The sequence below is a fragment of the Sinocyclocheilus anshuiensis genome, unplaced genomic scaffold (assembly GCF_001515605.1).
Source record: "Sinocyclocheilus anshuiensis isolate Anshui unplaced genomic scaffold, SAMN03320099.WGS_v1.1 scaffold424, whole genome shotgun sequence".
Classification (NCBI taxonomy): Eukaryota; Metazoa; Chordata; class Actinopteri; order Cypriniformes; family Cyprinidae; genus Sinocyclocheilus; species Sinocyclocheilus anshuiensis.
Genome location: NW_015554083.1, coordinates 301910 through 316365, shown reverse-complemented (window position 1 = coordinate 316365; position 14456 = coordinate 301910). Strand labels below are relative to the sequence as shown.

Below are 14456 nucleotides of genomic sequence, written 5' to 3'. Positions count from 1 at the left end.
CCCTTCATAATGCAGAGGTCAGCTGCCTGCTCTGCCAATAGTTAGAAATGGCACTATAGTAAGCAGTGTTTAATAAACAGCTGTTTTTCTAAATTCTGTGAGCTGAGGTGAAATTCAGTGCAGTCATGTATCGTGATACGTATCGTATCGTGGCATCTGTATCGTGATATGTATCGTGAGTTTGCTGGTGATACACAGCCCTAGTAAACATACGATCAAAAATCTAAAATCTTTATTTTTTTACTTCAATTTATAGTAAACTTAGCATAGCATAAATTATAATTCAATTGGACTTTTTTTTTTTACAACCAAAAAAACACAAAAAAAGATGAAATATTTTATTTGAAATAAAAATAATAAAGTATAAAATAATATATATATATATAATTTGTATACTATATAAAATATTGATAAATCAATATTAATATAAATAAATCAATGGTGATCATGTCATATTATATATATATATTTCTTCTGTTTTACTTGAAATAAAACATGTATAATTTTAAGATTTCTAATTTATTCAGATTAACATATATTAAAATTAATACAACAATTTGTTTTTTTGTTTGTTTTTTTAACAATACCTGTTGATGAGTTGTTACTAAAAAGATAATTTTTAAAATAATAAATATATAAATAAAAATAAACAGTGTAAGTATGCAATTTAATATTAAAATAAAGCCATAATAATATTAAAATAAATACAATTGAGATATTTTTAATTGCTTAATTTTTTCATTTCCTTATCAATTTTTACTATTGATTTTTTACATTTTCTCTACATTCAAATGCATGTGAACATTTATGTACATATTCAGTATATGTCCTCTGAATGGTTCAGAAATTCATAATGCAAAAGTTTATTATTATCTTAAATATCTTAAAGTCACAAAGAGCAGATGCTTAATTTAAAGTCATGCCTAAGATAATAATATCTTTATTTTATACATCTTGCATATAGTATATAATATCTTTAGTCCTGTGTCTTATTTGTAATTGTGTCTTGTTTACCATTACACTTTTTCCAAACTAAACGTGCTTAAACTTGCTTACAATACCGTCTTAAATTATATTTCTATCACTGACGGAAAAACAAACAAAAAAGCCGTTTGGAATTCGCCCGATAAAACTAACTAAATACACCTAAACTGAAGGTATATCTTCTAAACGATGATCAACCCACAGCCGAGCAGTGGAGTTCATGGAGTTCATAAGAGGTCACAGAGGTCAAAGGTCACACTCTGACCTTACAATCTCACACACTCGTCTGTGTCGTCTGTGTCTGATTACACACACTTCTCTAGTGTACAGTAAGTGAACCGCACTGATGTGGATCCTGCCTGTCACACACTTCAGCTGCGTTTGTACTAGGGCTGCACGATTAATCGCATGCGATATTTAACGCGCATCTTGTCAGAAAGCCGGTTCTGTAATCAGCGTAAATCTCCATCACCTGCGGGCTTTCACATTGAGTGAAAGCACGCAGGTGATGGAGATTTACCGCTGATTACAGAACCGGCTTTACTGATAAGATGCACGTTAAATATCGCATGCGATTAATCGTGCAGCCCTAGTTTGTACTCAACACAAACACGGGCGGAAAATCCGGTTTAACAGAGGACAGAGACAGAAGAACAGGAGTGGAAACTGACGAGTGGACGAGGGAAGGTCAGATGCACATGAGTCACATGACTCACGTCACCATAGCAACAGCAGCTTCCTGAACAGACCAGAATAAACACTGCCATTATGAGCCGCTCCATTACATACAGCAAGAGAAAGTGTTGGGTTTCAGCGTGTGTGAGACCGACGGACTGAGGAAGAAGCGCCAAAAGGGATATTATAATTAACTAAAACTAGTGCTGTCAAACGATTAATCGCATCCAAACTAAAAATTGTTGTTTACATACTATATCTGTGTGTTCTGTGTATATTTATTATGTATATATAAATACACACACATGCATGAAAGTATGTATATATTTCAGAAAAAATGTTATGTTTATATATTAAATATATTTATATATGATATAAATTATATGAATAAAAATATAGACATGTAAATATTTTCTAAATATATACAGTATGTGTGTGTATTTATATATACATAATAAATATACACAGAACACACACATATACTGTGTAAAGAAGGGCACAATACTCTGGCATACTACAGTAAAGAAGGGCAAAATACTCTGGGGTACTACAGTAAAGAAGGGCACAATACTCTGGCGTACTACAGTAAAGAAGGGCACAATACTCTGCCGTACAGTAAAGAAGGGCAAAATACTCTGGTGTACTACAGTAAAGAAGGGCACAATACTCTGGCATACTACAATAAAGAAGGGCACAATACTCTGCCGTACAGTAAAGAATGGCAAAATACTCTGGCGTACTACGATAAAGAAGGGCACAATACTCTGCCTTACAGTAAAGAAGGGCAAAATACTCTGGCGTACTACAGTAAAGAAGGCCACAATACTCTGGCGTACTACAGTAAAGAAGGGCACAATACTCTGTTGTACAGTAAAGAAGGGCACAATACTCTGGCGTACTACAGTAAAGAAGAGCACAATACCGTGGCGTACTACAATAAAGAAGGGCAAAATACTCTGGCGTACTACAGTAAAGAAGGGCACAATACTCTGCCATACAGTAAAGAAGGGCAAAATACTCTGGCGTACTATGATAAAGAAGGGCACAATACTCTGGCGTATTACAATAAAGAAGGGCACAATACTCTGCCGTACAGTAAAGAAGGGCAAAATACTCTGGCGTACTACAGTAAAGAAGGCCACAATACTCTGGCGTACTACAGTAAAGAAGAGCACAATACCGTGGCGTACTACAATAAAGAAGGGCAAAATACTCTGGCGTACTACAGTAAAGAAGGGCACAATACTCTGCCGTACAGTAAAGAAGGGCACAATACTCTGGCGTATCTGGTGTGCTACATTAAAGAAGGGCGCTATACTCTGGCGTACTACAGAAAAGCAGGGCACTATACTCTAGTGTGCTACATTAAAGAAGGGCACTATACTCTGGCGTACTACATTAAAGAAGGGCACTATACTCTGATGCGATACATTAAAGCAGGTCACTATACTCTGGCGTGCTACAGTAAAGAAGGTCACAATACTCTGGTGTACTACAGTAAAGCAGGGCACTATACTCTGGCGTGCTACAGTAAAGAAGGTCACAATACTCTGGTGTGCTACAGTAAAGAAGGTCACAATACTCTGGCGTACTACAGTAAAGCAGGGCATTATACTCTGGCGTGCTACAGTAAAGAAGGTCACAATGCTCTGGTGTGCTACAGTAAAGAAGGTCACAATACTCTGGTGTACTACAGTAAAGCAGGGCACTATACTCTGGCGTGCTACAGTAAAGAAGGTCACAATACTCTGGTGTGCTACAGTAAAGTAGGGCAGCGGTGTTACCTTGGGTCTGGGACTGGAAGCGCTGCAGCTCCTTCAGTAAGCAGCTCCGGTTCGCAGGGCTCAGGCCGTACACGAACTCCCGCGCCTGGTTGGGAAGCTCCAGCTGCTCCGGTTTGATCCTACGCCGGTGCGTACCGAGAAGACGCTGGTGCAGCTGAGCCGGTCCGGTGCGGCGGGCCACGAGCGCGCGGAGCAGAGCCAGCCGGATCATTGCGGCACTGAAACACACTGCAGACCAGAACACTCGCGATTAAACATGAAGGAACGCCAACCCAGAGAGCGTTTGCAGAGAGTTAAGAACCGCGCCTGTCAAGCTCACACACACCGGCCTCACCGAACCAAAACAACCCGCACCCAGCGCCTTTAACAATCCGCGGCCGTCTGCCTTCTCATTCCTGCTGTAAGAGAGGCAGTTAATTCCTCTTGTGCGATTATTTAGGGGTTATGATTCATCGTTGTGTAATTACTGACAGTTCAAAAACGCCTGAAAGACGTTCCTCACGCTTCTCCTCTGACGCGCACAGCGGTGACGTTGCATGACGGGAAATGTAGTCCTGCGCGGCAGATGCGCCATGGGAAACGTAGTCGGAAAAGCCCTTAGCTCGTCGATGACGAGGCTGGATTCAGAAAACTATGGAAGCCCATTTCCGCTACTTATTAAAAAATAAATGAATGAAAAGTCCAAATTATGTAATTCCAAGCTTAATTATGAGATAAAAAGTCCAAATTACAAGTTTGAAAGTAGAAATTATGACATAAAAGTTATAACCCAGATAGCAAAATGACTCCGGAGCGGATCTGCCCCGGAGTCACCACAAGCTCCGGAACGGATCCGCAAAACGGGTCCGTATCGGAGTCCACTTGCACAGCGCAACGGATCCCAAACAGATAAGGATTATGGATCCGGAGCGGATCCGGTCCAGACCCTACCCGTATCCGCTAATAAAGTGGTTCATCCGGCCCGGATCCGATCCGGACCCGTTCATGAAGTAGCTCATCTGGCCCGGATCCGATCCGGACCCGTTGATAAAGAAACGATAATGCTAATGTGCTGAAGAGCACATGTTGAAGTCCTCTTCAAACTGGCCGGCAGCAGCTTCAGCACTCTGAGGAGGATCTGATTTGATCAGAGACGCAAAGCAATTAACAACTTTATTAATGTTAATGTTACTGGCAACTGTACAAATAAAGCATATTTTAAAAGTATTCTTACCGAGTTCAGTCTTCTTCAACCTGGCCGGCCGCAGCTTCTCCACTCTGAGGAGGATTTCTGAGACGGCACCGGTAAAAAAAAAACAAAAAAAAAACCCACGTTCGGATCGCTAATCCGCGCCGTGTCCATAATGAGTCCGCTAACTGACAGTGCGCTGTCCGAAGGCGGGGCATATTCTGGGCGAATGACTGAACAGAGTCTGACGGTACAGCGGAGCTGCCGACTCGAGGGTGGATCCGCCCCGGAGTCTGTTGCTGTCAGGGAATTATTAGTTAAAAGTCAAAATTATGACTTTAAAAGTGGAAATTATGACATAAAAAGTTATAATGATGAGAAAAATCGAAATCACTAAAATTTGACATACCAAGTCAAAATTAGGACATAAAAATTAATATTAGATAAAAGTCAAAATTATGACTTAAAAAAAAAAAAGAAGAAATACTGTTTAAAAAAAATACCGGAAACACTTTATTTTAAGTATTTTAACACATTTACTTACAATTATAATAACAATAAATTATGCATAATTACATGAAAGTAAAGTCGTTTTATTTTAAGAACATTCTGAGTCAAAATGATGAAAAAAAAACGTATAAAGTCTTACATGAGATTAAACTTTAAATATTTTGAGAATAATGTCCAACCAATGAGAATAAAGTCGTAGCATTGTAAGATGAAGTTTTATTTTGATAATAAAATCTAAATTACGAGAATAACATCTTTTACAGTAGTCGTCGTAAAATTTGCAGAATAAAGTCAAAAGGACAAGAATTCAGTTGTAGCATTGTGAGATTCAAGTCGTAACATTTTGAGAGTAATGTTTATATTTTAACATTTTTGACTTGATTCTCATAATCTTAATTTTTTGTATGTTTTACATGGCACTAAAACACTGTCATACTAAGTCATGAGATTAAAACAAATCAAAATTATGATATAATTTTGCCTTATCTTTGATTTTTAGAGTCTAACTTTTCATCTTGTAATTATGACTTACCAAAGCATGATTTTTTTTTCTTATGTGGCAGAAATGGGCCTCCATAATCAAACGGATGAGTGAACCGAATCATTAAAGATCTGAGGGTTGTTTTTTTCTTCTGATGTTGTTAAGATCAAAATTCACTTTCTGTAGTGAGTGAACATTACTTTTCATGACAATATACAATTTACAACTGTCTTCACCCCAAATCAACAGAAAACAATAAAAATAAGCATATTTCGCATTTGTCTGTCTATTTTCAAGATCAGTAACACTCTATAAGCAATCATATTGTTTTACAGCATTTAATATCATCTGAATGTTACTGAATAAAAATGATTGTTAACAGATACATTTAATTTAGAAACACAGCATTAGTATAACATTAACAAAGATTAATAAATGCTGTCTAAATATTGTTACTTTGTTTTAGCAAACACTAATTTAAGCAAAGACGCGTACACTTTATTAAAATTAGTTAATTACATCCTCAAATTTGACCTCACTTGCTACAGAAAGTGAATTTTGAGCATTTATACATTCGTATAAAACACAGAATATTAAATATTAACTGACGTTCCAGATTTCATGTTTACTGTCACTTCATGTTAAGTCTCATTAGTTAAAACTTGTTAAATCATTAAGGTGAACTAACAATGAACAATACATCTACAGTTGAAGATTTTATATTGTATACTAACATACAAATGTCATCATTACCATCTGAGTGTCAGTAAGACAGAATATTAAATGTATGTATATATATATATAAAAAAAAATTGAAAAGCCCCAATTTATTTTATTTTTCAGCTAAATTCTTTTAAATTTAGCTAAATCATGTCCTTTACTAGGCATTTCCCATGTGATGATTTTTCAACTTACAGTGATGATTTAAATGAATTAAATAAACGCGATGTTGAAGGAATGAAAAGCCTGTGAGAAAACAAACCACAACAAAGAAGTTCAAAAAATATAATCAAGTGCAAAGTTCCAGATCACTCTGAACTTAGAACTTTAGCTTAATTGTTTTATTTACAAAAGAACTAAAGCAGATTATTTACTTACATCAGTTCTCTTGGCAAATCAGCCGTTTAACCTGAAATCAAACACGCATCTAATCGTGGAGTTACTGCATTCAACAACAACACAAGAAATCAGAAACACAAAATGCTGCGTTTTGGTGAAACGTGTTAATTGCATTGTAAAAAGCAACATCATGTGATGCTATCAGATACTGAGGAGGGTTGAAAAATGCTGCCGGAGAGCGTAATATATCGCAGTCAAACTGAGATTAACAGCTGATTCAGCTTTCTCCAGTGAAAAACTGTCAAACGTCAGTGTATCATTCTTTTATTACATGTACAATAATGTACACAATTATGAGAGGTCACACAAGAGACCAGTAGTGATCATATCGAGGTATACTGCGATTACAGTAGCACGCCACTCTTTATTAGGGCTGCAAAACGATTAATCGATTCAAAATAAAAGTTGTATGTGTGTGTACTGTGTATATTTATTATGTATACGCACACATATACATGTATATATTTAAAAAGTATATATATTTATACTTGTACAGTTTATATTATGTATAAATACAAATAAGCTATTTTATATAAGTCTAACATATTTTTCCTTAATATATACATGTACACTGCCGTTCAAAAGTTTAAGACTTGCATTTATTTGATCAAAAATACAGAAAAAATCAGTAATCTTGCAAAATGTTATTACAATGTAAAATAATGGTTTCTATTTTAATATCCTTTAAAATATAATTTATTTCTGTGATGCGAAGCTGAATTTCCATCAGCATCATTACTCCAGTATAAAGTGTCACATGATCTTCAGAAATCATTCTAATATGCTGATTTATTATTAGAATTATCAACAGCTGTGCTGCCAAATATATATATATATTTTTTTGGAAACTGTTATACTTTTTTCAGGATTCTTTGATGAATAAAAAGTTAAAAAGAACAGCATTTATTCAAAATATAAATCTTTTCTAACAATATAAATCTTGGCTATCACTTCTTAATTTAACACGTCCTTGCTGAATAAAAGTTTTAATTTCTTAAAAAAAAAAAGAAAGAATAAAAATGTACTGACCACAAACTTTTGAACTGTAGTGTATATTGATAGAAAATATTTCTATTTTAAATAAATGCTCTTTTTTAAAACTTTTTATTCATCAAAGAATCCTGAAAAAAAGTATTACGGGTTCCAAAAAAATATGAAGCAGCACAACTGACAATAAATCAGCATATCAGAATGATTTCTGAAGATCATGTGACACTGAAGACTGGAGTAATGATGCTGAAAATTCAGCTTTGATCACAGAAATAAATTAGATTTTAATGTATATTAAAATAGAAAAACGTTATTTTACGTTTTACGGAAAAAATAAATTCTGTATTTTTGATCAAATAAATGCAGCCTTGATGAGCAGAAGAGACTACTGTAAAAAAACATTAAAAATCGTTCTAATCTCAAACTTTTGACCGGTAGTGTATGTGTGTGTGTATTTATATATACATAATAAATATACACAGTACACACACATATAGTATGTAAACATAACTTTTATTTTGAATCGATTAATCGCGATTAATCGTTTTGCAGCCCTACTCTCTATCGTTCAGCCAAACATGGTCAAGAGCGTTTCAGGAACAACACAAGATCAGCCCTTTTATCTGAACACACACACACACACAAACAAAAGCATAACGTCCCTGATCTCGCAATCGTTTTTAATTTAAACATCTGCGCTGCTTCAGTTGGAGTCCGTGTCGTCGTTAATGTACTCTTCCTCTACGAGCGTCACGCCCGGCTGCGTCCCCCACTCCTCCTCGTCGTACTCGATGCTGTCGTTGTCCTCCAGAAGCTCGTTTTCAGGCTCCGCCCCTCCGGCAGCTCCACCCACATCAGCCCCACCCTCTTCTCCCTCAAACTCCGCCCTCTCCTGCCCCGGCGCGGCGTAGCCATTGTTATTGGAGAATGCGGTGCGCTCGTGTCCGTCATCCTCGATGTAGACGCGCTGGTGGCACATGGGACACGTGTCTTGAATATACAGCCATTTGCGTAAACACAGTGCGTGGAAGTAGTGGTGGCACGGCGTAATGCGCGCGGACGCGGCGAACTCCTGATAGCAGATCGCACAAACGTCCTCGATCTCCCTCAGCCGCGTGCCTTTGACCTCCGGGAGCGAGTTGATCTTCTTGACGGCGGTGCGACGGTTGATAAACGTCTTCCAGCCGTTCTTCGCCTGCAGGTAGATGTTGAAATACGCGTGCAGGCACATCATGCACGCGCGGATTTTACTTCCCGACTCGAACATCATCGTATACGCGCCGTTTCCGAACATGATCACGCCGAAGACGAACTCGACGACGTTGCCGGTGGAGCGCACGTAGTAGACGTAGTCATCCAGCTTCTCCCAGAGCACGTTGTAGAAGCCGTCGATCATGAATAGAGCGTAGACGGTGAGCGAGACGAGGACTTTGAGACAGAGCTCCACGCAGAACGCGGTGACGGCGAAGAGCCACGTGTTTAGCACGTAGTGATGCCATAGAACATAGCTAAGCAGGACGGGGAGAGCAAAGAGGACTAGCGACACCAGCAGCACGGGAACATGCCTGCGCACTGACGAGACGTGCGAGGCGCTTAGCGACATTAGCACCGGATCCGTCATTCCGTGGATGAAATGCAGAATCGCGGTTAGCAGAAGGCACATGTTCCGGCTAAGCCGGATCAGTCGCTCTTCGGGATCCAGTCCGCTTAATCCCGTCTGCAAAGCGAGGATGAAGAACAGCACTGGCGCGACAAACCCCAGCCGCTTGTCCTCCTCCTCGGTTGAGCCGATGAACGCTAGGATGCTAAGTCCCAAGTAATGCGCGAGTGATGAGATAACTGCGCTCATTCCCAACACGGTGAGCATCGAATCGCAGCCGCTGATGATCAAGTTGCTGGTCAAGTCCCAAAACAAGTCCCAGCCGAGCTGCAGGCCGCTTTCCGAGCGAACCACGCGCACTACGTACACTAGTATGACTGCTTGCGCCGTCATGCGCGTTAGCCAGAAGACGCGCAGGATGTCGGGGAAGCGTATGCGCTTCCAGGTGTCCTCCAGCAGCAGCTGCAGGCCGTAGATGCGGTACATGTGGCGCAGGAGTAGATAGACGTAGCGGCACGAGTAGTAGAACCACTTCAGCTTCCACAGCAGATTAACGGTTGCGTGCGTCGCGAGAATCGCCCCCGACGCTAGTGCTAGCGCCTGACGCACGTGCGCCGGGAGCTCCAGCATCAGGCCCCACAGCGGGAGCATGACGTCCAGCACCAGCAACGCGGCACAAAGCGATGGCACGTTTAGCAGCAAAACGTAGCCCAGTCCTAGGATTAGCTGCAGCAGGCCCAAGCCCAGCGCCGCTCGGTTATACGTGCTGTAGAAGTCAATGTGCGACGTGCCGTAGTAGTTGATGAGGACCGACGCCGCACCCAGCAGAACGGCCGCGAACAGAGTGTAGAACTTGAACAGGGACTTCTGGGAAAGCACCAGAACCACGCTGGAAACCAGAATACCTGCAAAACGAGAGGCTGAAAATCAGCGTTCGCATCGCAACAGTGCAGAATGCAATGCAATATTATGCAGAAACAATGCAGAATGCAACAAACCGAATTCACCGGAAAATACTATTCCACATTTACTTCTTGTATGGATAAATTCTGCAGGTGAAATGCAGTTATTTTAGTAGGAACTTGCACGATAATGAAACATCCCCCATGCAGATCCGCATCGGAATTAAGTTCGTCAAACTTTGAGCATGCAACAGTAACGCGTTGACACTGCGACTACTTTGAATATGCATATTTTGGCATTGCATAGAGTGAAATGATTGTGAATGAAAAATTACAGTTTTCAAGTAGCAGTCTATGGAAGCCATGGAATAAAAGTATAAAAAGGGTAATTTTCAGTTTATATTTTAAAATTATGGCTTTATTCTCACAATTCCGAGATTATATCTCACAATTCAGATAAGAAAAATCAACTCGTCATTCTCTCTTTTCCCCTCGGCTCAGAATTATGAGTTTATATCCCACACTTATGGCTTTTTTTCCCTCAGAATTGACAAACTCACTATTGTTGAGTTAAATTTGAATTGTGAGATAAAATAGGTCAATGTTATGTACAATGTTATAGGTTTAAAGAGTATTTCATGCTTTAACTGTAGGGCTAATACTATATGTCCCCTATGAACGGCATGTGTGAATATTATGTAGACATGTTGTTTAAATCAAATTTATGCTTTAAAAGAAGAGTAATCATAGCATTTTTCATCCATAGTCTGTCAGTTTAAACATCCGCGTTTAGCTTCAAATGGTCAAATTGGTCTATTATTTGTATACTAAATAATATAAAATAAGTAAAGTTTTCATTGATATTTTGAATGAGCTTTTATCTTTATATTTTCAGTGTTTCATTTTAATTTTAGTTTAATTATGAGATATAAATCCGCAATTGTGAGCAAAAAAGTCAGAATTTTAAGATTAAAAAGTCGCAATTTCCTTATTAATTTTTTTAATTATGTGCTGGGGAAAAAAACTAATTGTGTTGTGTAAGAAGTGAAAAAAGTCCAGATTGCGAGATATAAACTCAGAAATGCGAGATTTAAACTTGGGATTGTGAGAAAAAGTATGAATCGTGGGATAAGAAAGTTCACATTTGCTTTTTAATTTTTTTAATAAGTGGTGGTTAAACAAAACCAAAAAAAAATTTCAAAAAAAGAATTCCTACTTTTTTTACATCTACATTTTTTACATTTATATATTTTACATCCAACTTGAAATTGCAAGAAAGAAGCACAAATTGTGAGATAAAAAGTCACAATTTTTTATTTTGATCAGAGAAAAGAGTCAAAAATGCTAGATGTGAGAAAAAAAAGTTTGAATTGTGAAATAAAAATGTGCTATTACATTTTTTTTTTCAGACAGCCTTCCATATTTTTCAAACTAGTACAAAGAAAACATCCAAAATACGCATTTAAGTGTTTATTTTATTGCACTTTATCTATTCTGGACTGTAGATTTCAATTACACTTAATTACAAAAGTTCAGTTCAGGAAATGTATGCAAATTAGCACATAGTTCATTAGATACTGCCTCAGTTGCATATTTAAACAACATTAAAGTAAACTTGCTCAGTAAAATACAAATCAACAGTTGCCCTAAATAGTGAAGTAGCCTAGCTAGTGTGAGTGGTAGTGAGATGTGTGACAGTTTCTGCTGTCAGATCGAATGTAAGCGGACTGAGACTCTTGCATCATATGAATGAGTCTGAAGGTTTGACGGTTTCTCTCATAAACTCACGGGATTCGGTTCTGTGTTCAGGCCCGTTTCACCGACATAAGCTCATTATCTCTGACGTGAGAACAGCAACATCAGTACACCGTTATTAAACGCCGGGCCCGTCCCGACCCCCAATCACGGCGAACCGGACTCACCCAGCGCGCGGATTAACGCTCTCCCGGCGGTTCCGGTCCATCCGGTACCGGGATCTGAGTACGAGTTGAATATGGCGTCGATTATAAAGATGCTAGGGACCCGCAGAACCACATCCAGCACGGCCTGGAGGTGCTGACCCAGCCGCCCCTGAGCGGAGGCCATGGCGCCGATGGGGAACCGCAGGGTTCTGTGCTGAGACCAGGCTCGGTGTCACGCAGGATCTCCGCCGGCCGCCATTTTGGCTCTGCTGTTGTTGCTATGTAAGGAACGCGGAAGTGACAATGTACATGCGCAGAATATAGAATACTACACCGGAGAACTGACGCGGGTTTATTATATTATATTAAATGTAACCCTGGACCACAAAAACAGCACGGGTATATTTGTAGCAATAGCCAACAATAGCCATTGTATGGGTCAAAATTATCAATTTTTCTTTTATGCCAAAAATCATTAGCATATTAAGTAAAGATCATGTTCCATGAAGATATTTTATAAATTTCCTACCGTAAATATATCAAAACTTAATTTTTGATTAGTAATATGCATTGCTAAGAACTTCATTTGGACAACTTTAAAGATGATTTTCTCAATATTTAGATTTTTTTGCACGCTCAGATTCCAGATTTTCAAATAGTTGCATCTCGGCCAAATATTGTCCTATCCTAACAAACCATACATCAATGGAAAGCTTATTTATTCAGCTTTCAGATGTCAATACATTACCAGTGTAATGTCAGTATTATTTATATACGATTGTAGTTTTTATTAATATTTTGAATTGCATTTAGTCATTTGGCAGTCATTGCTCTTTTGTTGGTTTTGATTGCGAACTATTGTCATCATTTGTAAGTCGCTTTGGATAAAAGCTGCGCTCCATTTTCCGGGCTGCAAATCAGGAAGATTACTTACAAAGCAGTCTTTTGTGGCAGAAGTGATGGTTCTACCATACTTGTAACAAGGAGTAGAATTGAGTTTTAGCTATATGAAGTTTGCACAAGACTAAATAATAATCTGAGATATCATGGTGCAGTTGAACATTATTAGCGCCGGCATGAATAACAATCTTACTGAATTTACGTTTAGCATTATTCAGCTTTATTTCAATTAACAAAAAAGCCAGTATATTACATGTTTCTTGTCACATTTATTGTGCATGTGTTGTATAGTACATAGGAAGTTGTTCTCATGAAGTGTGTTTGAAGAACAGTCTCGTAGTGTTGTTGTAGATGGTTTCAGCGAGGTCCAGTGGATCTTCGTCCCTGACGCCGGCCATCACCTCCAGCACCTGTCTTGATATCAAACACACAACCACTATCAGAGCGTCTTCCCACACACACACACACACACACACACTCACACTCAGTGAGTCAGTGATGAATAAATCCAGAGACAAACATCTTTCAGACGCTGAAACTCACCAGCCATTGATTTGGATGTACAGATCCAGATCAAGAAGAGCCGCTGCGTCCCGCTGAGAGCCATCAAACGAGTGAACCTGACAAACACTGACAGATCACACCAAAACAAAGATGAATAATGGCACTATTATCTTTTGGATAATTGTCAAAATGTATGAATTTTGCAGCATTAGGGGCCATTCACACAGAGCGTGTTTTCCCTTCCGATGCGCTACTTTTCCATTGTTTTTCTATGTAAACGCTAGACGGACGTGAATGACCGCTGCACTCGTGTCTCGTGTTTTTTGCAGCATTGAAAAAGAATTTCAACTTTTACATGCAGCGCCACTCAAAACAGTGGACCAATCAGAAGACCCCGGAGGCGGGGCAAGTGTTGCCAGCTTTTGTTTACAATAACAAGTTTAATTTGAAAGCAACCTGCCGGAGGAGGCAGTCATTGTGGCTATGTCTGAATTATATAACATTTCTTCGAGCGATTACCTGTTTCTTAAAAAAAGAGCCTGGAGAGAAATATCACTGAATATATCTGGAGATATTAGGTCTCAGAGCGCATCTGGAGACCCTCGCGTTCTGCGCTGGGCTTTTTCAAAACTATTCCTGAGCACTGTGACGCTGTTTGAATGGCCAGTAATCACTGTGAAGAACCGAACTGTATTGTATAAAGTGCTACAGAAACACATGAGACGCTCACCACTCCACCGACACAATGCTCTGTTCCTCTTCATGATGTCTGTGAGCGACACACACACACACACCCACACACACACACACACACACACACTCACACGGCAAACACGTTATGGTATCTATCATGCAGCTCTGGTGCGGCCGAAAAGCAACTGAGAAAGAGCAGGTTCAACATCAGGAATGTTCGATGGCTTTTCCACATGAAGGTCCGC

General features: G+C 39.0%; 2 protein-coding genes and 2 long non-coding RNA genes across 5 annotated transcripts in view; all 4 read right to left on the bottom strand.

Annotated features, from left to right (window-relative positions):
• The window catches only part of LOC107669128 (transmembrane protein 65-like), a 14317-nt gene extending 10344 nt beyond the window's left edge, over positions 1 to 3973 (bottom strand). Inside the window, exons 1-2 of one of the 2 annotated variants that reach the window (XM_016461249.1) lie at positions 3769 to 3973; positions 3444 to 3671 (exon numbers count right to left, since the gene is read on the bottom strand). In XM_016461249.1, the coding sequence (XP_016316735.1) occupies positions 3444 to 3654 (211 nt within the window). In that variant the 5' untranslated portion in view covers positions 3655 to 3671; positions 3769 to 3973. The remainder of the gene's footprint in view (positions 1 to 3443; positions 3672 to 3768) is intronic. The other variant, XM_016461250.1, reaches the window with a different exon arrangement.
• A 630-nt stretch (positions 3974 to 4603) lies between these two features.
• LOC107669123 (uncharacterized) lies at positions 4604 to 7143 on the bottom strand. Its single transcript, XR_001631951.1, has 3 exons — positions 6701 to 7143; positions 6518 to 6568; positions 4604 to 4910 (listed from the first exon to the last, which is right to left on the bottom strand). It is a non-coding gene; the product is annotated as an uncharacterized LOC107669123 (long non-coding RNA).
• Positions 7144 to 8210: 1067 nt separating this feature from the next.
• Positions 8211 to 12425, bottom strand: LOC107669129 (E3 ubiquitin-protein ligase RNF139-like). Its single transcript, XM_016461251.1, has 2 exons — positions 12136 to 12425; positions 8211 to 10216 (listed from the first exon to the last, which is right to left on the bottom strand). Exons 1-2 carry the CDS (start codon positions 12296 to 12298, stop codon positions 8415 to 8417), a joined length of 1965 nt encoding a protein of 654 aa, XP_016316737.1. The 5' UTR covers positions 12299 to 12425; the 3' UTR covers positions 8211 to 8414.
• An 810-nt stretch (positions 12426 to 13235) lies between these two features.
• Positions 13236 to 14281, bottom strand: LOC107669125 (uncharacterized). The gene is made up of 3 exons (XR_001631952.1): positions 14249 to 14281; positions 13558 to 13644; positions 13236 to 13428 (listed from the first exon to the last, which is right to left on the bottom strand). It is a non-coding gene; the product is annotated as an uncharacterized LOC107669125 (long non-coding RNA).
• Between the last annotated feature and the right edge of the window lie 175 nt (positions 14282 to 14456).